Below are 21,788 nucleotides of genomic sequence, written 5' to 3'. Positions count from 1 at the left end.
AACACTCAGGCTTGTGATGTGGAAGCCAATGAAGACGCCATGTTTCAGACATGGCATTAGGGCACTGAAGTATTTTACAGATTCGGGTATTATGTTAAGTAGTGTCTGTGTAGAAAGACACTATTTAGCAGCCTCCTGCGGTAGCTCTCCCGCTCTACCCAGCCAAGGTGGAATGCCTGAGCATCCTGCATCCAGCTCCGTAAGTTTGCATGGGTTGCCGCCATTACTGCGTTCATAGTTGGCAGTGCTTTTTAGCAGTAAATATATCTTTTCCTTCACTCAGTAACATTACAAAGTAGGCTTTGTGAGAGGTGTCATCCATGAAGAAGGGGTGAGGCAGAAAGATTGCAGTTTTGAGCACAGATACTGCTATATAGTAAAATTCTGCCCCACCCCCGGGAAAGTTTCACAGTATTTCCCAGACTAGTCTGGAACTTGTGATCCTCCTGCCTCTGAATCTCAGGGTTTTAGGCTGGCATCATGTCCTGATTTTTTAAAAAGCCATTTTCCTTCTCTTTTGTTTAAAGATTTTGATTTATTTTGATGTATACGAGTATTTGCCCGCATGTATGCATGTGCCCTGTATGCATACTCCGTGCAGGGGGTTGTGAGCTGTGTGGGTGTTACAGACCCCAGTCATCCGAAAGAGGCAATCCCACCCCCTTTCTACAGCCATTTGCTCGCTTGTGTGGGTGCACACACCGGGGACCAGAGGATAACTTCAGGAGTTCATTCTCTTTGTCCACTATTTGGGTTCCAAGGTTCAAGCTGAGGTCAGGCTTGGCAGCAAGCACCTTCAACTCCTGAGCCATCTTGCCTCCTCCAGATCCCTTTTCTAAGAAAACACACTTGGTCTGCACCACTTACACCTCTTGCTGAGTGAATAGTGGTCAATTTTTGCTAAGAGCCTGGTTAGAAACCTGTCAGAGCCTGTTGGTGCAGGCACTGCTGCTGCCTGTGTGCACAAGGTCCTGAACTCTGGGGAGATTAAGTCAGAAAAAGACAGCAGGGGTAACTTTCAGCTAATGGCCTGTGGCTTTAGAAAGCAACTTTTCAACAACATAAGATACAGATGCTACGAGGCTTCTGCGTGAACTATGCTCCATGTTTCAGAACACAATGCGAATTTCTTTTTCTGAAGCTCAGCCCTGAGGAGCCAGTTTTCATTGCCTCCTGCTTCTGGCTCTATTTTCTGGGGACATTGAAGAACCGAGGTCGGATGTAATCCGTATACATAGAGTAGAGAACACCTGGAAGAGAAAGTCACCTGCAATCAGTAGTGCCCATGAGATGCAAACAACTGACATTTTCCCAAAACTAGCACACTACTGCTAAAGAAAGAGACAAACAGAACCTCTCAGTGAGCTTTGGTTTAGCTCACGAAGTAGCTGCAGAATCAAATAACATGTATTTTACATCAGCATTGACACAGGTATACGTACATGTGTACACACAAACCCAAACTCAAAACGCAAATTCTTTTAAAAAAGAAATTTTTTAATTTAAAAGGCAATAATACTTTGAACTTAAGTTGTCATAACACTATCCCCAAGTTGAAGTTTTTGTTTTGTTTGTTTGTTTTGAGTCAAGTGTTTCTCTGTGTAGCCCTGGATGTCCTAGAACTCACCACGTAGTCCAGGCTGGCTTTGAACTCTGCCTCTGCCTTGGCTGAACCCAAGTTGGCAGAAGTCGATGCCGCATGCCAACAGTTGTAGCAGAGGCAGGAGGGTCAGAAGTTCAGCGTTGCGTTTGGCTGCCCGGTGGAACAAATCTTGGGAAAAGCTAGGCAAGTTTGGTCAGACACGGGTATCTTAGTTAGGCAGTCATGTCTGCGGCATCTGCCCGTGCGGCATCCTAAGGAGTAGACATGACTGCTGGACCTGCTCTGGGATTAGAACCAGTGAGATGAGGCAGTATTGGGAAAGGGAAGCAGGCGGGGGCGGGGCTGTTACTTCCTAGGATTCTTGACAACTCCAAAGGAAAGAGGAGGCAAGACTCAGATCTGTCTCCCTCTGATCTGTCGCCCTTGTCACAGCATGGGGTGCCTAGCTGTCTAAATAGTTCACTTCCCCCCAACACTGCCCGCTGTGGTCTTCCTGGGGTGCACAGAAGATAAAGGCTTCATGAATTCTTGTAGCTCCACACAATAGTAAACTGAGGCAGAAGCTGCAGAAAAGCTTTAGAGTGAAATACTAAAATAACAAGAGTTGACGCTGAATAGACTTCAAGCCAGAATGTTTTCTTTTTAGCCGAACTCATTGTAACTGAAATGACATTTTATGTGGTGCTAGCTTTGTGCGTGCGAGGCAGACCCTCTACCAACCGAGCCGCCTCTCCAGCTCTGAGAATGTCATTTCAGTTACAGTGAGTTCGGCTAAAAAGAAAACAACCCCACACACTAACAGTGACTCCCCAGAAGATTTTTGTTTAGTTTTTTTTTAGTGTTTGTGTATGAGTGCAAGCATGCTGTCCCACAGCCTGCGGGAAGGTAGAACAACTTCTGCTGTTGGTTCTCCCCCTGCTTCTTTGCGACAGGGTCTCTCTGTTGTCAGATCCTATGTACACCAGGCTAGCCCACTGACCAGCTCCTGGGATTTCTCTCCAGCTCCCATCTCACCACAGGCTGCACCCAGCTTCTGGGAATCTGATCCCAGTTCTCACATTTGCATAGCAAATACTTTACCATCAAGCTATCCCCCTGCCTCTCCAACCCACCCCCTGTCTCTCCAACCCACCCCCTGCCTCTCCAACCCACCCCCTGCCTCTCCAACCCACCCCCTGCCTCTCCAACTCATCCCCCCTCCAAGCCACCTACTCCCCACACCTTTCAAACTTTTGAATCGCAAATGAATAAATATGTTGAACACAACTGTGTCTTTTCAAGACAAGATTTTGATAGGTAACCCAGACTCCTACTAACCTCAAACTGGTAGCCTCCTGTCTCATCCAGTATTACAGGCATGTGCATTTATTTTTAAACTATAAATTTAGTATAAGCAGCCCACATTTTTTTTGGGTTTTTTTGTTTTGTTTTGTTTTTTTGTTTTTGCTCAGCCATCTCTCCAGCCCCTATTTTTAACTCTCTCTCTCTTTTTTTTTTTTTTTTTTTTTTTGGTTTTTCGAGACAGGGTTTCTCTGTATAGCCCTGGCTGTCCTGGAACTCACTTTGTAGACCAGGCTGGCCTCGAACTCAGAAATCCAACTGCCTCTGCCTCCCAAGTGCTGGGATTAAAGGCGTGTGCCACCACCGCCCAGCAGCAGCCCACATATTAGCAGAGGATTATTATTTTTTATTTTAACCTGTTCACTTTTAAGACGGGCTCTGGCTATCTTGCCCTGTGTGGTCTCTAACTCCTGGACTCCCATGATTCTTCATTCTCTGACAGCTGGAACTGCAGGTGGGAGTTGCCACATCTGGCTGGCATTTTTATTCTCAAGAAACTGTATTCTCTTCCCATATTCCTAAGGACCTCCTTATACACCGGATGTGAGGTCTATAACTCAAAGGGTTTGTTGGGGTCTCACGTAGCCCAGGCCAGCCTTTAACTTGCTTGCAGCTAAAAATGACCATGAACATCTGATGGGGCCTGCCTCTGCCTAGGGAGCACTAGTGTCACGGGTGTGTGTCACGGTGCCTGGGTTCTGTGTCGTGTTAGGGTTGGAACCCAGGGCCTCCTACATTCTAGGTTTTATCCCTAGTCATGGAGACATTTGAATGGGGATTTCTGTCAGTATAATGTGAGGTTAACAGTTTGAGTCTAGAGTGGTGACCCTGTTTCTCTCTAAGCCTCAATTTATAGTCTACACAATAAGATAACAGCACCTAACGTAGAGACTAGATCTGAAGTGTTACTTTATCATGAGGATTGGTCTGGTCCTTGTCCCAGGAATGGCACAGAGCTTGTAAAAATCTTGTAACTGCAGGAGAAATAACAGTGAGAATCCAGGTGGCATCAGAGGCTGAGAGCAGCTGCATGGGGGAACCACATCCTTAAACTTGGGGAACCTGAGATGTCAGCTCCAAGTGCTGGGGTCAGCCTCAGATTGTATCCCAGCACAGCTGGCGGAGTCTGAGCAAGCTCCTAGTAAGGTTAGACCATTAATGACAGCAGATGAACAGGGAAGGAAGATGTGGTGGATTTACACAGTGGGGTGTGGGGTTTGGTTTGTTTTTCAGCCAAAAGAATGAAGTTCTGTTGTTTGCAGCTGGAGATGGTCATGTTAAACAGGTTACAGCAATCTCAGAAAGACAAACAATTGTTTTCTCTCATTTCTGGTTCTTAGATTTTATATAAAATCTCTCTCTCTCTCTCTCTCTCTCTCTCTCTCTCTCACACACACACATATGCAGGCACACACAGTTGAAGTAAAACTGTGTAGAGGGAGAAAGGGGACTAAGCAGGGAGAAAGGGGGACCATGGAGGACATGTGCTTGGCATGCAGTACACACAGTACATACAGTACACACAGTACACACAGTACACACAGCACACACAGTACACACAGTACACACAGTACACACAGTACACACAGTACATACAGTACATACAGTACACACAGTACACACAGTACACACAGTACACACAGTACATACAGTACATACAGTACACACAGTACATACAGTACACACAGTACATACAGCACACACAGTACATACAGTATATACAGTGCATACAGTGCATACAGAACACACAGCACACACAGCACACACAGTACACACAGTACATACAGTACATACAGTACATACAGTGCACACAGTACACACAGTACACACAGTACATACAGTACATACAGTACACAGTACACACAGTACACACAGTACATACAGCACACACAGCACACACAGCACACACAGTACACACAGTACATACAGTACATACAGTACACACAGCACACACAGCACACACACAGCACACACAGCACACACAGTACATACAGTACACACAGTACATACAGTACACATAGTACATACAGTACACACAGCACACACAGTACACACAGTACATACAGCACACACAGCACACACACAGCACACACAGCACACACAGTACATACAGTACACACAGTACATACAGTACACATAGTACATACAGTACACACAGCACACACAGTACACACAGTGCACACGGTGCACACGGTACACACAGTGCACACAGTACACACAGTACACACAGTACATACAGTACATACAGTAATACAGTACATACAGTACATACAGTACACACAGTACACACAGTATATACAGTGCATACAGTACATACAGTACATACAGTACACACAGTACACGCAGTGCATGCAGTGCATACAGTACACACAGTATACACAGTACATACAGTACATACAGTACATACAGTACATACAGTACATACAGCACACACAGCACACACAGCACACACAGCACACACAGCACACACAGCACACACAGTACACAGCGCACACAGCGCACACAGCGCACACAGCGCACACAGCGCACACAGCGCACACAGCGCACACAGCACACACAGCGCACACAGCACACACAGTACACACAGTGCACACGGTGCACACGGTACACACAGTGCACACAGTGCACACAGTGCACACAGTACACACAGTGCACACAGTGCACACAGTACACACAGTACGTACAGCACACACAGTACACACAGTACACACAGTACACACAGTACACACAGTGCACACAGTACACACAGTACATACAGTACATACAGTACATACAGTACACACAGTACACAGTACACACAGTACACACAGCACACACAGCACACACAGCACACACAGCACACACAGTACACACAGTACATACAGTACACACAGTACACACAGCACACACAGCACACACAGTACACACAGTACACACAGTACATACAGTACACACAGTACACACAGTACACAGTACACACAGTACACACAGTACACACAGTACATACAGTACATACAGTACATACAGTACACACAGCACACACAGCACACACAGTACACACAGCACACACAGTACACACAGTACACACAGCACACACAGCGCACACAGTACACACAGCACACACAGCACACACAGTACACACAGTACACACAGTACACACAGTACACAGTACACACAGTACACACAGTACACACAGTACATACAGTACACACAGTACACACAGTGCACACAGTACACACAGCACACACAGTACACACAGTACACACAGTACACACAGTACACACAGTACATACAGTACACACAGTACACACAGCACACACAGCACACACAGTACACACAGTACACACAGTACATACAGTACACACAGTACACACAGTACACAGTACACACAGTACACACAGTACACACAGTACATACAGTACATACAGTACATACAGTACACACAGCACACACAGCACACACAGTACACACAGCACACACAGTACACACAGTACACACAGTACACACAGCGCACACAGTACACACAGCACACACAGCACACACAGTACACACAGTACACACAGTACACACAGTACACAGTACACACAGTACACACAGTACACACAGTACATACAGTACACACAGTACACACAGTGCACACAGTACACACAGCACACACAGTACACACAGTACACACAGTACACACAGCGCACACAGTACACACAGTACACAGTACACACAGTACACACAGTACACACAGTACATACAGTACACACAGTACACACAGTGCACACAGTACACACAGTACACACAGTACACACAGTACACACAGTACACACAGAGCACACAGTGCACACAGCACACACAGTACACACAGTACACACAGTACACACAGTACACACAGTACACACAGTACACACAGTACACACAGTACACACAGCGCACACAGCGCACACAGCGCACACAGCGCACACAGTGCACACAGTACACACAGCACACACAGTACACACAGTACATACAGTACACACAGTGCACACAGTACACAGTACACACAGTACACACAGTACATACAGTACACACAGTGCACACAGTACACACAGTACATACAGTACATACAGTACACACAGTACACACAGTACACACAGTACATACAGTACACACAGTACACACAGTACACACAGTACACACAGTACACACAGTACACACAGTACACACAGTACACACAGTACACACAGTACACACAGTACACACAGTAATACAGTACACACAGTACGCACAGTACACACAGTACACACAGTACATACAGTACACACAGTACACACAGTACACACAGTACACACAGTACACACAGTACACACAGTACACACAGTACATACAGTACATACAGTAAACACATATTTAGAAGCTTGAAAATGAGCTGGGGTGACGAGCTGTCAGTCAGGTGACTGGCATTGGGGTGCTCCTTACATGCTGTTTGTCTGCTGAGCGCTGTCTCTCCCTCAGCCTTGACCTTTGTTCTCCATCCTCTGTATGAGCGAGAGACAAGAACTTGGGAATCATTTGTTTGTTTATTGTGCGTTCCTGTGTGTGCCACAGGACAAGTGCAGGGGTCTCTCCTCCCAACAAGGGGTCTCAGGACTCGAACTCAAGCCGCTGAGCAATCTTGCCTGCTTGGGAATCATGTTTGACCCCTGTTTGCTTTTCCTTAGTCATTTGGTAGCTGAAGGCTATAGCTTCAGTTCGACAGAAGTCCAGCTACATGCTCCAAGATGGTGTCTTCTACCAAAAAAGCTGTACGGAGGTGTTGGGAAATATCACTGGTGTCCCCAAAGCCCAGTGAAGGTGTTTGTTTCCACAGTGCTTCTAGAAATGTAACTCATGGTTTGCCACTTTGGTAGAAGCAGACAGTTAGAATGGCATCCACTTGGCCCTCTGCCGTGGTGGCCAGGGGACCCGTGTGGAGATTCTGACAGGTACTGTCGAGAGGCTCAGTGGGAGAGAACACCCAGTTCATAAGCTGGATGACCTGGGTATGATCTTCAGAAACTGTGAACGGTGGACAGAGAGAACCACTCCACAGCGTTGTCCTCTGATCTCCATAGGAATGCCGTGCGTGCATACACCCATGCACACGTCACACACAATAATAATACATTTTACAAGAATTCCAAAAGCCGCCGAGTACGTGCATTCCAACGAAACATTGCAGGACTAGAGAATACCATGTTTGGGGTTGGCTGTGTGTGAAGCAGACACTCTGGCCCCGACTGGCTGGTAATTTGAGCGGCACTTACTGTAACTATGCCAGAGCAGGAATCTGTCGGCTTATCGCCGGCATTTCAAAACTCCCCACAAATGTGCTTATCTTCTCTCTGGTTTCCTGGTAAATGGCTGCAGGACTCCTTTGGGAAAAGCTAGGGAGATGATTACAATATATTTGTTTATGTATATGTACATACATGTGTTTATATGCGTGTATACTCACACATACACACATATGGGTGTGTGTGTAATGTACACGTTGGGAGGAGGTCTTGGGATGTGAGTTAATGCAAGTAAAGTAGTGGGCGCCCAGGCCAGAGCTCCCTGCTGTGTGCTTTCAGTTCAAGCCTAGCCTTTTTTCCTTCTGTGCTGCTCGACTTTCTGTTCTAGGGCCACCAGAACTGAGCAACCGGAGCCTGAGATCCGTGGCTTAGCCGATGCTGTCAGTGTTTGAACAGTTGCCAATCACAACAGTCTAGCATCTCTTCCTTGCCTTTGCCCATAAGATGCTACCAGTGACCTTCTTAAGATCAGGATCTCTCCGTCTCCAGGGAGGCTGGCAGCTCACTGCATCATTCTCAGACTAAAGAGAGCGCTATCAGAACTCGTGAAGTAGCCAGGGCTACCTGGCCATGGGCATTTCCTCCTCCCCAATAAAGGGAGTGGCTATACTGGGAGAGGCAGGATGAAGTCACTCTATCTCCCTCGTCCTCTGGCTGCGGCCTCCATGGCAGCCTCCCAGCCTCAAGGAAGCTGCCAGTTGAGGCTAGATTACTCCCGCTAATCATGAGCTTAAGGAGGTTACTGGTAGCATGTGATGGGCAAAGGCAAGGAAGAAATGCTTGACTTTGTGATTGGCCTTACTCGGATGCCCTGTATGCTGCAGGCTGTCTGACAGCATCTGTGTGATGCTCGTAGAGTTGCCTCCTGCCTCCCACTCCCAACAGGACAAACAAAAAATGTCCCCATATGTTACCAGATTAAACTTTCCTGAGGGAACAAACTGCCTGTCACTTCCTGAAAGCCCACAGGGGCAGCCACACTGTGAACCTTTGCAGAACCAAAGAGCAAATACCCCAAAGCTTTGGGTCTGTCACTTCTGTGACTGTGGAGCAGCTGTGTGCAGGGAGCAGCTGTGTGCAGGGAGCAGCTGTGTGCAGGGAGCAGCTGTGTGCAGGGAGCAGCTGTGTGCAGGGAGCAGCTGTGTGCAGGGGGCAGCTGTGTGCAGGGGGCAGCTGTGTGCAGGGAGCAGCTGTGTGCAGGGAGCAGCTGTGTGCAGGGGGCAGCTGTGTGAAGGGAGCAGCTGTGTGCAGGGAGCACACGAGGTGGATGAAAGAGTGGCTGAGCCAAAGTGTGCTCCAGAGAAGGTTCTCAGGAGACCAGGTGCCTGCTGAACTATGAGAAAAAACTTTGTTGGAGACACTGAAGACTGACCCAGGCAGTGGTAAGGATGGGGACTAAGCTTTTGTGGTTTTTGATGACCACGACAAAGGCAGATGAGATCCCTTTAGAAGTCAGGCCAGTGACCCGGCCACAGCTGGGAAGTGCTGGCTCTATGTAGCTGAAGCAGCTCTGTGGTCGCCCTTGAAGCTGGGTTTGGGGGCTATGACAACTTTGGCTTTGCAGCTCTGGAGAAATGGTTTAGTAACAAAGGAGACAGGCTTGGAGGTGAGGAACTACAGTAACTTCGAAAGGACAACCATCATCACTTCAGATTTGGGACTCTCAAAGACAGGAAACTAAACTAAACTAACTAAAGCAGGAACTGGCCCTGTGGTGTGAGGCAGTAACTTATCAAACGCTGAGACACCAGCGACCAGCTGCTCTCTCAGCAGGAGGAACACCTCCAGCTGTGGCAGGGGGGCCTCACTGCTGCAGGAAACAAAGCTTAGCCCCAGAGGAGAGCCAGAAAAGAGCCCCTGTCTGAGTGAACTGTGAAGCACAGAATGTGGTGGGTGGGGCCTTGCTGCTGCAAAGGCATTAGCCAGTCACTCATGGGAAAACAGTCCTCAGGAACTGGGCTCTGACTGACCGTGGGCTGAGAAGGAACTGGGCTCTGACTGACCGTGGGCTGAGAGTGACACCAAGCCAATGAGGCTTTGGTTTAGTTTGGGTTTATTTGTTTATTTATTTTGTTGGGGGTTTTTTGGTTTTTTTGTTTTGTTTTGAGACTGTGCTGGACAGTTTTTTGTTTTTTGTTTTTGTTTTTTTTTTTAAATCAACTTGGCACAAGCTAAAGTCATCTGAGAAGAGGCAGCCACAGCTGAGAAGGTGCCTCCAGAAGATGAGGTAGGCAAGCCTGTGGGGCATTCCCTTAATCAGTGATAGATGGGGAAGGGCCCAGCCCACTGTGGGTACTGCCATCCTTGGGCAAGCCATGGGGAGCAAGCCAGGACACACTCCTCCAGGGCTTCTGCATCAACTCCTGCCTCCAGGTTCCTGTTCTGTTTAAGCTCCTGCGCTGATTTTCTTCAGCGATGGGCTACAATGTGGAAGTGTGAGCCAAACAAACCCTCTCCGCCCCAGCTTACCTTTTAGTCATGGTGTTTGATCACAGCAAGAGAAACCCTAACTAAGCCGCTGATCTTTTCTTTCTAAGTAATCTTTCTAATCAAGACTAATCTTTCCTTGCTAAGTACATTGGCCCCTGGGCAAAGCTCATACCTGGGATGAAAGTAAAAAGACTGTTTTGATCTCTGGCCTCTAAGAAGCTTCCTCCCAAGTAAAGTACTGAGAAACTATGTCTGCTCATGAGACAGGCTGGGGGACACGGTCACTGCTGTTAGTGGAGCAGTGTAGAACCAAGCCATACCAGCACCTTCCTCTAGAGCAGAGGTTCTCAACCTGTGGGTTTTGACCCCTTTGAATGACCCTTTCGTGGGGGGGTCACATATCATATTTCCTGTATATCAAATATTTACAGCTCATGACAGAGGCAAAGCTACAGTTACAAAGTGGGAACAAAAAGAATTTTATAGTTGGGGGGGGTGTCACTACAATACAAGGAACTGTATTAAAGGGTCGCAGCGTTTAGAAAGGTTGGGAGCTGCTGCCCCAGAAGATGACCACCATCCCTTTAAGGTCTGGCAGTCTTGTTGGGTTTTATCAGGAGAAAATCCTAGAAATTGAGAAGCCTCACCTCTTTTAGCTTGCTTTCTTAAAGATTTGTTTTTATTTTCTGTATATGAGTACCTGAATGCATGAACACGCACACTGCAAGTATGCCCGACACCCAAAGAAGCCAGAAGAGGGCGCCAGAATCCCCAGAAGTAGGGTTACAGATGGTTGTGAGCTTCCAAAAAAGTGCTGGGCTGAATCCTCTATAAGAGCAGCCAGTGCCCTTAACTGCCTCGTCTCCCCAGCCCCCAAGGGGATCTGTTTATCTCATATCATTGCAATCCAATATTTATCTTCTACCAAGAATTTACAGGCTGAACAGTAGTGGCACACGTCTTTAATCCCAGCACTTGGGAGGCAGAGGCAGGTGGATTTCTGAGTTTGAGGCCAGCCTGGTCTACAGAGTGAGTTCCAGGACAGCCAGGGCTACACAGAGAAACCCTGTCTTGAAAAACAAAAACAAAAACAACAACAACAAAAAAGAATTTACAGAATAAGTAAAACAAAACACATACACATGTGCACAACACTCATGTGCACGCACACACAGTGCACATGCATACACATACACACATGCTCACGCACACGCACATGCAAGCACACACACCTGTGGAGGAGAGCCAGACCTAAGAAAAGAGGCAGGCAGCTTACCTAGAGTCACGGCCCCCACAACGCATCCTTGGGCAGCAACCCGCACGTGGATGAGATGAAGGGACACCTTGTGTTCTCTTCTGGAGTTTAGCTTGTAAAGACCATAGGACAGCACAGCCACAAAGCCTGCCATGCCTGTGGATTTAAAGAAGGCTTAGGGGCTGGAGAGATGGTTCAGCGGTTAAAAATACTAGCTTCTCTTCCAGAGGACCCAGATTCAAGTCCCAGCACCCACGTGGCAGCTCACACCTATCTGTAACTCCAGTTTCAGGGGATCTGATGCCCTCACACAAACACACAGGCAGGTAAAACACCAGTGAGCATAAAATAAAAATAAATTATATATTTAAAAAAGAAACCCATTTGTTAAAAATCTATAACAAAGCTTATGGGATATTTTAAAACTGACATGAATTAAATTAACAAGAGGTAAGCATTCCCTTTGGCCGATTGAAAGGCTGTGTAAAAAATAACTACCCAGAAGTGAGACGAGATGTAGGTTCGGTAGTCCTCATCTGACATACTTGGGTCAGAAGTGAGGGTTGTGGGTGTTTGAGATGTTGGAACATTTGCATTATGAAGTATCAGAAGCCATCTAGGAAAGGCTATGCCAAACAAGTGAGTTTCCTGGAGGTGGCTCACTGTTCTGCACAGCTGAGATGGGTGAGCTCTGAGATGGGTCCTCAGAGACTTCATCCCAGGATTGCTTCTTGCTGCTGATGTGCCTTTCCTGCCACTATTGCACAGCCTAATGATTCCTGGACATCAGCTCACCCAGATTGGGTGATCTCCTGCAGAATCAGTATGAAGATGTACTTTCATGTAGTAGTGCTGTGTAGATGAATTGATGATTTCATAATTCCCAAATTGACACAAGTAATTTCAAGCCCCCTGTAGATAGAGCTGCAGATAGAGCTCTGTAAACCTTCATGTGCCATGAGCTAATTGCACTAGGAAATGAAAGCAGGCTTGGAACAAATTTACCATTAAGGAAAACATTCCTTCTAGGATAGGAACGAGGCCACTGTCTGGTAACTAAAGGTCATGAACTTGGTAATGGGCAATTTATTGTAGGTGCAAGGACAGAAAATAAATGATGGACTAGTCTGTCTATACAAGACTTCAAAATAATACGACACAAGGCAGATGATTTGTCTCTTGACAAAACTATGCTAACTTATGACATAAAAACTATTGCTTTAAACTTATAATGAACTTATGGAGCTAGAAAAAGACAATGTTTAGTTGAGTACTAGTCTTAATGGGAAAACACATAATTCTGATGTAACGCCTTAAGTTTTATTGATCTATGACATGGACTATTGCCTTAAAAATACTATGAACTTATAGAAGAAAGTCACGTGATCAGTTATCCTGTTGTAAGGGTTCTAAGTGTTTTTTCTGTGTGCCTGACTCTTTTCCTTCCTCTCTGACTCATAAAGAGTTAACAAACTCTGACCCTTTTACCTGATTAGTGAAAGGTCCTGCAAGTCAAAGAGAAAATGGCCCAAGCAACTAATATCTTTTCTTAATTCCCTGCTATCAGCAGGAATTAATCACAAAAAAACAAACAAACAAACAAAACAAAAACAAACAAACAAAAAACAAAAAAAACCCAGTAGCTTTTAGCCATGAAATAGCAAGAAAAAGTTGAATTTCCAGAGGCCATCAGCTTCTGGCCCTCAGAACAATAAGAGAGAGTCACAGGCCAGAGATCATCTCTCTGTCGACTCTGTGTTCCACTGTTTTCTAGCCGATCCACTATTCCAGCCCCACTCCCAGAGTTACAAAGTCTCAGCTCAACCTAGAAATTGCCTTTTCTTCATGAGACATGTTTGAGTCTGTTCTGTTTCCTGGTCCTGTGCATGAAGGTAAGGATACGTTTGATTCCTTGACAAAATCTGTTGCTTTTCCTATGGAGGCAGCTCAGCAGATGCATGCATTACATCATCAGATCGCTGCTGGACTCTGAAAAGCAGCCCTTACAACCCTGTGGAACTGTGTGGCGTGCCCCACCCCCACGCATGCTCCCCCATGGGGAGTTAACAGTAACAGTCATGAATTTGGGAAGAGGACTTTGTGGGGAGAGAGGGTAAAGAATGGAAAAAAGATGGGAAGGAGTGTAGTGGTCAGAATGTACCTTGTACGTATATGAACCTGCCAAAGAACAGACTCAATACAAGTTATTAGAAATAGAACGCTTTTTTAAAAGCACTGGACACTGAAGAGGTGGCTCTAGGGCTAAGAGCACTCAATGGTCTTGCAGAGGACTTGGGTTCAGTTCCCAGCACCACGTGATGGCTCAACCCTGCAACTTTAGTTCCAGAGGTTCCAACACCCTTTTGTGACCTCCAAGGGCACCGTGCAGCGAACTGGTGGTGGCGCAGCCGTAAGGCGCTGGCCTGCAGAGGGTGTGGGGCCCTCTGCCCGCTCTCTCTCTACCCTCGGGTTTGAATCCTGCTGCGTCTCATGGGGGAAAAAAAAAAAGTTGCCGGGCAGTGGTGGCACACGCCTTTAATTCCAGCACTTGGGAGGCAGAGGCAGGCAGATTTCTGAGTTCGAGGCCAGCCTGGTCTACAGAGTGAGTTCCAGGACAGCCAGGGCTACACAGAGAAACCCTGTCTCGAAAAACCAAAAAAAAAAAAAAAAGGCACCATGCATGTACATGATGCACAGAAAGACAGAAAAACAGAAACACCCATACGTGTAAAATTTAAAAATAGACCTAAAAATATTTAAGTAAAAATTTTTTATTAAACAGTGTTGTTCCCCGTTGGTGTTCTCTGATCATCCTACTGATTTACGTGTCTTCCATCAGCAGCCACAGAGTCTTGATTACTGTAGCTAAGGGGCATAGTGCCTCCTTCCACCTTACCTTAAACAAACAGGGGAAAAAAAGCCAGAACAGAACACGGTGCACTTGCCTGTATTCCAGCACTTGGGAGGTTAAAGCAGGGGGATCAAGGAATTAGAAGCCAGCCTGAGCAGACAGGGAGACTACTTCAAAAGGCAAAAACAAGTCTTGGTGATAGCATTTGCCTACCATGAGTAAGGCCTCTAGACTGGTCTCAAGTACTGAAAAGAAAACATTGTTTTGGCTGTTAGAGAACTCATGATTTCCATAATTTCCATATATCTTAGGATGAGCACATCTTGTGTGTGTGTGTGTGTGTGTATACACAAATATGCATGCACATATAGTGCACACACATATAGTGGCCAGAGAATAGCTTAAAGGGTTCACCCCTCACGTACTGTTCACCATGGCTCGGAACTCACCAAGTAGGCCAGACCGGCTGGCTGGTGAGCCCTGCAGACCTGCCTGGCTCCACCTCTCCAGGGCTGGGATTCCAAGACAGTGTCTCGACAACTTGGCCTTTTTATTTTTATTTTTTTTTTATGGGTTCTGGAAGTCTAATTCAGGCCCTCATGCTTACTGTATTCACACAATCCTTGTTGGGATTGTAATGGAATTACATTAACCCTGTGGATCTCTCTGGGGAGAACTGACCTCTGTGGTGAGAGTTTCTCTATAAACCCAGTTATGTTATGTGAATGTGTTTTTGTTTTAATCCCAGGTGTGAGTAAGAGGCTGCTTTCACAGCAGAAACGGAAGAAATTGGAGCTAACCTGATGATGATGAACGCTGCCCACAGGAGCCCGATGCCCCTGGTCAGCAGGAAGTGGTCTAACAGTATCAATGCCCCCTTTCCCCTTAACCTTATTTCTCTCCTACCTAGTGTTTGGGGGTTGGAAGGGGAGTAGATACAAGAACCTAGGACAGCAGCCAAAAAAGCATGCCTTATTATATATAATAATAATAATAATAGTAATAATATATACATATAATAATTATATATTATAATAACTCTATATATAAACACACAGGCACATACACACACATACATATATAAATATGTCACTAATTACTAGTCAATGAACGTAATAAGAAGTGTGTCCATTCAGGCATCTGATTCATTTCATTAGCGTCTTGTAATTGTCAACATAAATGCATTAAGTTTATACCTAAGTGTTTATTTTCTTTATAATGCCTATAATGGAATCCTCCCCCCTCTGAAACTACAGGTTCTATGTGTTTGTTCACAGTTTAAAGAATGCAGCTGATTTTTACGTGGGATGAGAAACAAGGTTGGGACTGGTGTTTGTAGGGCTAGATGACATTTATGTCCGTCATGGTCTGTTCGTAAGCTGCAGAAAGAACCAGTGCAAACGATCACAGTTCTGTGTATATTTTATAGGCTTGTTAGTAGATGCAGCTGAGTGCAATGATTAATGTGTAAGATGCACAGGTAGCAATGAGCAAGCCCTAAAGATAACGACGATAGGGCCAGTGAGAAGGCTTGTGGTAACGACCCTCCATTGTGCGAGCCCTTGTGTGAGCCTGCGGCCAGAGCTCAATTCCTGGCTCCCATACAAAAAAAAAATGGAAGAAAACAGCTGACTCAGCAGATTTGTCTTCAGCCCTCTACACATGGCTCCCTCCAAATCTCTCTCTTTCCCTCTCACCCTTCCCCCTCAAACCCCCCCCACACACACACACACTTATAATAAAAGATTTAAGGGGAATAGAGAGATGGCTCAGCAGTTAAGAGCACTCCCTGCTCTCCCAGAGAATTCTATTTTAGTAACCCAGGTTAGGCAACTGATGACCAGCTAAGATTCCAGCTACAGGGCATCTGACAGCCCTTCTGGTCTCCTCCTGCACCTACTGTCACATGTAAACACACAGTCACACACAGGTATACACACACATATACACGCACACACAAATAAGGTTTATTAACTTTCTATATATTTTTTAAGTTAAAAAATATATAATCAGCCGGGCAGTGGTGGCGCACGCCTTTAATCCTAGCACTTGGGAGGCAGAGGCAGGCGGATTTCTGAGTTCGAGGCTAGCCTGGTCTACAGAGTGAGTTCCAGGACGGCCAGGGCTACACAGAGAAACCCTGTCTCATATATATACATATACATGTACACACACACACACATATATATATATGTAAGATTTTAAGATGATCATATACATATGTATATGATCATCTTAAAATCTTACATATGATATATTATATATACTAATATATATATATATATATATATATGATCATCTTAAAATCTTACATTTCTCATGCATCCTGAACTAGTAATTCTACAATTCTACTTTGGAATATACTCCAAGAAAATAAGAAAAAAAAAAAAAAAAAAAAGCACAGGATGTACAGAACACAAAAATGTTCAGGATTGTACCCTGTCTTAGGAAAAAACTTAAAAACCCTAAATGGCCTGAACAAAACACCGTGCACCTACAAAACTGTTGTAAAGAGAAATCTCTGAGTTTGAAACCAGTCTACATAGTGAGTTCCAGGTTAGCCAAGGCTACATGGAGAGACCCTATCTCAAAGAGAAAAAACGAACAAGAAGTATCATAGATTTATTTTTTATTTATCTAGCGGCTCTGCATTGAGGGTGTGCCAGGCAAGCACACTTGTTCTGAGTCCCAACCCAGTAAGCCATATTTATAATGATGGAAGTGATTTCAGATCATTGATAAAAGCATTTTGTAAATTATCTGTATGAGATAGTCTGTCTTGTGGCAGAACAACCTGTTAAGTATTGTTTAAATTACAAAAGCGTAAACAAAACCTCAACAATACATACAAGTTTTATTCTTGTTTTTTAACAAAAACTTGAGTCTCGGTCCTCACTCACTGAGAAGTTCCCTCTGTCCCTTTGGGGATGAAAGTCAGCGCGCCCTCCTGTTCTTCCCCTAATTGAGTTTATCGGGAACACTTTCATCTTTCTGAGTTAATCACTGGTTCTCTGGGAACACTAACTTAATGTGTAACAGACACAGTGGCCCATCTGCTCATCACCGGGATCTGTTCACGTAGCATCAAGGGGCTTGGTTTTCCTTTTGCTGTTTGCTGTTTGCTTTTTGACTCATGCTGGCCTTGGGCTTACTCTGCATGGTGATGGATGACCTTGAGGCTTGGATCTTCCGGTGCTGGCTCTGCAGACGTGATCTGCCAGGCCTAGTCTATTCCATATGGAGATTTGAACCTTCCGCTCTGCGCATGCTAGGCTAACACTACCAACTGAGCTACATCCCAGCCCTCAAGAAGTAAAGTTTTCCATCATACCTGATAGCAAGGGAGGGGCAGTTATAAACACCCAGACAAGTGATGCACAGACAGACGGACGGTTCTAGCTGACTCTCAGGATGATAAACTTCGGCTCCAGTTCTCAGTCAGAAACCCATGAGTTCATCAAGCAAATTCTATCTGAGAGACTGTGAACTAATTTCAGATAGACTCTAGGGGTAGTGAAATGGCTCAGCAGGCAAAGGTGCTTGCTGCCAAGCCTGATGATCTAGGTTCGGTCCCTGGAACCCACATAGCAGCAGAAGAGAACCAGTTCCCAAGAGTTGTCCTCTGACCTCCACATGCATTGCCGCGGAATGTGAGTGACCACCACCACCAGCAGAATAAGTAAATATCAAAAGCTAGGGAGGCCCCTGACAAAATGTGTTAACTGAATAAAATAGCTAAAACCTACCAGTGCCTGAACTACAAAGTCCCTGCAACCGGGTTGGGGGTGAGGGAGGGGAGCGTCACAGAATCAGAGAATACACACGGGCATGGGGGGGTGGGACACCGAGTTCTTTTCCATCTTTTCCATCGTGGTTTTCCTGCAACCATCAAGGTGCATACTTACCCAGGGGGACGAAGGGGGAGTCTCTCGATTTCCTGAGGAGTCGGGACAACTGGCCTTTGTCCTCAGCTGTTGACCACTCATCTGAAGACATTGTTCTCTGCCAACAACAGGAGATCTGTGTGGTTGCTGCCATCATTCCAAGAACCCCTGGCTACACCAGTAAGTCTTCTTTCCAGTGCACTGCCCGCCCTGTGTCGGCTCAACTGAAACAGGCAACTCTCCCTCCCTCGCACACACCTTTCAACACACAGTAGCTGCATTTTTTTTTTAGTATGTAACAAATAAAAAAAATTATTTTTTTTAAATTTTATTTTATTTACATTATATTTACATTTCAGATTTTATCCCCTTATCCCATTCCCCCCAGTAGCTGCATTTTATGGATGAGATTTCAACAGAAAATCAAACCCGGTGAGAGGCACCATACCTTGTACACGCTGGAACAGGATCCCCGTGCTTGCTGACTGTCTCCTCCTGGTCTTTGATCTACATGTGTTTAAGGCTGTCACTGTCCCTGTGATTTCCAGCTAATTGATGATCATAAGAAAGCTGAGAGACAACCCTGGGGGTGTGGCCATCTGGGATTGGCTGAGGTTCCTCATCCCCTGCTGAAGGCCCACTAACAGTAGCAGTGCCTTGTCACAAATGTTAGCTTTGGAAGATAATATGCTTTATTTGTTGTTGTTTTTGAGACAGGGTCTCTACTATGTAGCCTTGTCTGTCCGGCACTCATTCTGTAGACCAGGCTGGCCTCAAACTGGCCCCTGTCCCTCCTCACTGCCAATCCACCTGCCTCTGCCCCAAGTGCTGGGATTAAAGGTATGTGCCACCACTGCCCAGATAGAAGCTAATACTTTTTCTAAAGAACTTTGGGAAAGAGTGCAATTATGTAAGTTGAGTGCTTAGGGCCTCCTGAGGCCTGTGCGATTGCGACTCTTGATATCCCTGCTGGACACTGAAGGGAAAGAGGGCACAGGATTATGGTGAGGGGAAATGCTATTCAAGGCCAAGGCCCAATCATCCCTTAGGAAGGCGTACAATTCCGACTCTGGGCTGCATGGAACAACACAAGTAAATATAAACAAAGGGGAGCTTAACACAGCACAGCTGGGGCTTGTAGCTCAGTAGTGGAATGCTTGCCTCGCCTACAAAATAAAAAGCACCTAAGGAAAAAGATGATGATATACAGCAAAAATGTCCCGATAACCAATAGACAACGGGCAAGGACCAAGGCTAATCATCCGACTTCTCAAGAGCTCTGAGCGCCTGTTTTCAGCCAGAAGCACGTGCAGGATTCCCCACACCTGCAGCCTGCATGGACACTCAGGCCCAGCAACATTCCTTGTAAAGGACCCTTGGCCAATCCGCAGCAGGGCGCGACAGGCTCGCACCCGGGAAGGCGCTGAGAGCCAAACAGAGAAACTTGTGCAGGTCTGTCCATCTGTCCAGTTGTGACGGGTGGCCCTGGCGCTCTGGAGACTTCGGAGATGTCCCTTTATTGCCCGCACCTTCCTCCATCTCCAGCTACACCGATCTCAGCGTGAAGGCGAGGACCAGGTAGAGTTTGTGGGGGTTTTTTGTTTTGTTTTTTGTTTTGTGCCTTTTAACTAGAACTGTGGCATGCGTCTCCTCTCTTCTTCCTCCCTCTGGTAAACTGCAGACTGATTCCCCTCGCTGTGCTTTTTCTGGTGCATTTGGCCATTCTCTTGCATAACGATAATGTGCTAATAAAAAAAATAGCATTGATGATACTAGTATGTAATAGTAGAAATTAATATTTTGTCAGCTCTTCTGATTATGTCTAACAAAAAAATGTTACCCTTTAAAAATTGCATTTATTCACTTTACTAGGGGACGGGGTATATAACCCTACAGAAGCTGGAGGGCAGTTGGTGGTCAAGTCCCCTTCTAATATGTGGACCCCAGGGATGGAACTCAAGCATTTGTGCCAGCCCATCCGACTTTTTTTTTTTTTTTTTTTTTTTGGAATAGGTGTGGGGTTTTATTTTATCTAGATTCCGGCCAGGATCCCATATCCATTGTCACATGGTTTCAGTCCTCTTGCTCTGAAGAATGCCTTAATTGCTCTTGATTCTCATAACCCTGGTATTTTACCAATGGAGGCTTTCCCTTTTACAGTGCTGGGAATTGAATCCTTGGCCAGGGGCATGCAAGGCAAACATTGTTCCATGAATCATCCCCCAGGTTCTAGGCGGCTGCTGTAGGATTGGGGTGTAGTTTTCCCCTGGTGCTTTCTCACCAGGCTGATGAGAGCATGCACTCTGGGCAGACCACCTGTGTTGTGTTGTGTACTACCAAGGGGACCTGTGTTTCTCACACTGTGTTCTCACTGTTCACTGATTGGCTGCAGGGTCGGGTGGGGACTGACCTGTAACGATTGCTAAGCTCCAGGGTGGAAACAGAAACAGGCCATTTTCTTTCCTTCCTTTCTTTTATTCTTCCTTTCCTTCCTTCCTTCTCCTTCCTTCCTGTCCTTCCTTCCTTCTTCCTTCTTTCCTTCCTTCCTTCCTTTCTTTCTCTCTTTCTCTCTTTCTCTCTTTCTTTCCTTTCTTTCTTTCTCTCTCTTTCTTTCTTTCTTTCTGTTTTTTTTTCGAGACAGGGTTTCTCTGTGTCGCCCTGGCTGTCTGGAACTCACTCTGTAGACCAGGCTGGCCTCGAACTCAGAAATCCGCCTGCCTCTGCCTCCAAGTGCTGGGATTAAAGGCGTGCCGCCACCACGCCCGGCTAGCCATTTTCAAGCTCGTGTCTGTCATCCCTTGAAGTAGAGAGTGTGTTTCTGTCCTCAGCTGGTATTGAGGCAGGTTAGAAAGACAGGAAAGAGGGAGGGTCTCCTCCACTGGACCAAAGTCTCCTTCCAGCTGAGAAGAAGCTAGAGTCCCATGGTTGCTATGAAGACCGTCCACACAGAGGCTATGTTCCTTATACAGAGGGCATTCCAGTCGGGAGCGTTAAATGTCAGCGATGAAGGGGTGACAACTGAGCACGTGAGACCTTCAAACATGGCTCCTTCCCAGCTGTGAAGCCAGATATATTCTTGGAATCATAAGCAAAGCTCTCAAAGTTTGTTTACACTAAAACTACCTTGATCTCTCACACCTTT

General features: G+C 45.9%; 1 protein-coding gene across 1 annotated transcript; it reads right to left on the bottom strand.

The window, feature by feature from the left end:
• Positions 1–1,185: 1,185 nt before the first annotated feature.
• Positions 1,186–18,916, bottom strand: LOC117701631 (HIG1 domain family member 1C). The gene is made up of 3 exons (XM_034493198.2): positions 18,668–18,916; positions 11,933–12,067; positions 1,186–1,250 (listed from the first exon to the last, which is right to left on the bottom strand). Exons 1-3 carry the CDS (start codon positions 18,801–18,803, stop codon positions 1,186–1,188), a joined length of 336 nt encoding a protein of 111 aa, XP_034349089.2. The 5' UTR covers positions 18,804–18,916.
• Positions 18,917–21,788: the final 2,872 nt, after the last annotated feature.

The sequence above is a fragment of the Arvicanthis niloticus genome, unplaced genomic scaffold (assembly GCF_011762505.2).
Source record: "Arvicanthis niloticus isolate mArvNil1 unplaced genomic scaffold, mArvNil1.pat.X pat_scaffold_152_arrow_ctg1, whole genome shotgun sequence".
Lineage (NCBI taxonomy): Eukaryota > Metazoa > Chordata > Mammalia > Rodentia > Muridae > Arvicanthis > Arvicanthis niloticus.
The sequence above is the reverse complement of the archived record's forward strand: the minus strand, read 5'-3'. Positions and strand labels throughout refer to the sequence as shown.